Here is a 2,458-nt window from a genome sequence, read left to right as displayed (position 1 = left end):
CACATCTGTTGCAACACATGAGTGATCTGTTGGAACAGTTATCAACAGTCAATATTGTTTAGATTTCTTCCAACATAGGGTCGTCTATCGCGGCAGATGAATGATCAGTTGGAAAAATCAAGTCTTGGACTTTTCTTATAGGAAGAGTTGGTAGAATTTTATCCAACAGGAGGTTCATCTGTTGCATCAGATCATTAATCTGATGGTTCTTTCATTGCACCAGATGGTTAATTAGTTGCATAAGATTTTTTATCCGAAGCTTAATCTGTTGCAACATATGGTAAAGTTGTTGCATCAGATTATTAATATGTTGCATCAGAATTGTAATCTAGTGGTTCCTCTGGTGCATCAGATGGTTTATCTGTTGCATCATATGATGAATCTGTTGCATCAGATGGTTAATATGTTGCACCAGATGGGTAATCTGTTGGAGGAAACAGTAGCAGGATTTTGTTAAACAAAAAACAGCAATTTCACCATTTTTACCAAGAACAAGAACAGAACAAATCAAACCAAATTGTCCTTTTGTTTTTATAAACACAAACAATAAAAATCAAACTTCAAAAAAATGCAACAAACAACAAAATATCATAATTCACTTCAAAAAGAGAAGACAAGAGAAGAAATATCAGAAATTAGGGTTTTATTCAGACCGCATTTCAAATTAGTGCAACAAATATTGAAATTATTAACCAATACTATAAGAGAAGTTGACTCAAGTTTCTCGTTTTCTTCAAAACTAAAAAGGACATAAATTTTTACCTGTGAAAGAAGAAAAGGACCGATGGAGAATTCGAAGCTGCTGTGGCCAGAGAGCAAGGTTTTCACGTCGATTGAAGTTGAAAAGGAACTGGAATCCCAACTATTTGTAGTCGGATGTTGAAGTCGCCAAGGATTGAAATAAGAAATTTGCAGAACAGTTGGTTGGGAGGGAGTTGAGAGAAGCTGTCGAGAGAGGGATGAGAGACAGGTTGATTGAATTGAAGAGGGGAACTCGAAGCCCAACTATTTGTCGTCGGGGGTTGAAGGGAGAAATTTTGCAGAACTGTTGGTTGGGAGAGAGTTGACAGAAGCTGTCGAGAGAGAGGGGAGAGTGGTTGATTTGGATTGAAGAGGGTGTGGGTTGGGTTGATTTGTATTTTTGAAAAGATTAGAAAGTTTTGAAAATATTAATCAAGTCCACAATTAACTTGATCAAGTTTCCTAATAATGTTTGACCCTATCTATTGGTCAATGTCACCAATCCTTCATTCAAGACTTAAAAGACACCTATTCTTCAATTTTCTCATGTTACTCCATCTATCCCAATTTATATTTAATAGAATTTAAAAAATCAAACAATTTTTTTATATTTTTTAAATATCTTAATTTGTTAAATTATAATTTATGTTACTTTTGATGAAATTTTTAAATAATATATCCCATTATGTTGTACTGATAGAATTTCTAGTCAACCAGAAAAATTTTATGTGTCTCTAAAAATTTAAATTATTAATTATTATAATTTATAATACTTTTACACATTTTTTAAGCATATTAAAACAAATAAAGTAATTAAATTAAAATGAGAAATATGAAATTATAAATATGTCCTCGATCAGAACCAAGCGACTGAAAGCAAACGGGGTGCTTACTCATGATGCTTATGGTAGTAATATGGTTTTAAAATAAGTTGATTTCGCCAGCAAGGACATGATTGAGTGGTTGAGAGGTGAGTCGCCTCTCATGTGGTAGACCTGGGATCGGATCTTGTCTTCATCTGTCGCTCAGTCGATGAATTCGTCGCATGGGACTTGCTTAGTGCGATTTTACATCTCTTGTGTGGCTGGCGATGGTTATTGCACAAGGAGGAGATTACTAAAAAATCTCACTCGAAGGACAGGGATTCTGACAGAAGTTATGGTTGTGAGTTATTGTATGGTGAAGAGATTAGCACTGAATGCTCACCCAAAGAATAAAGATTGTGAAAAAGTGATAAATAACCAAGACGTGTGTAAAGTGTCTCCGATAACATGATTATTATTTTAAAAAGAAATAATCTTCTTGAAATGCACTAAATATGTGTCATTCCAACTTATCCAAATTCACAAATGCTGCTGTATCATCTTCAGCACAGACACAGCTTTGCATCTATCTACTTATATCGTATTAAATTGATTTATCTTTTATTCAATATTATTACTACTTATTTATCTACTCAATTAGCACAACCTATAATAAGGTGAATATATTTGGCTGACGAATACTATTCCTTCCCTTTCAATTTATTCATCTTAAATTACTATGTCGATAGTCAATGAATATTTTCTTCGATTGTCATTTCTATCAATGAAATGATTTGGTAAAATATTCAGATTGTGATAATATAGGAGATTAATTTACTGCATGCATTGTCGCGAGAAATTCATTGAACCTTATCAGAAGTCATAACAAGCGTTCCGAGGTGAATTTACAAAAA

The 2,458-nt window shown here is 33.4% G+C and overlaps 1 protein-coding gene across 1 annotated transcript in view; it reads right to left on the bottom strand.

Moving 5' to 3' along the window:
* Positions 1 to 2,130, bottom strand: part of LOC107868553 — a 14,223-nt gene extending 12,093 nt beyond the window's left edge. Inside the window, exon 1 of the mRNA XM_047412066.1 lies at positions 2,075 to 2,130. Within this exon, the coding sequence (XP_047268022.1) occupies positions 2,075 to 2,130 (56 nt within the window). The remainder of the gene's footprint in view (positions 1 to 2,074) is intronic.
* Positions 2,131 to 2,458: the final 328 nt, after the last annotated feature.

This window comes from Capsicum annuum, chromosome 5 (assembly GCF_002878395.1).
Source record: "Capsicum annuum cultivar UCD-10X-F1 chromosome 5, UCD10Xv1.1, whole genome shotgun sequence".
NCBI classification, from domain to species: Eukaryota; Viridiplantae; Streptophyta; class Magnoliopsida; order Solanales; family Solanaceae; genus Capsicum; species Capsicum annuum.
The sequence above is the reverse complement of the archived record's forward strand: the minus strand, read 5'-3'. Positions and strand labels throughout refer to the sequence as shown.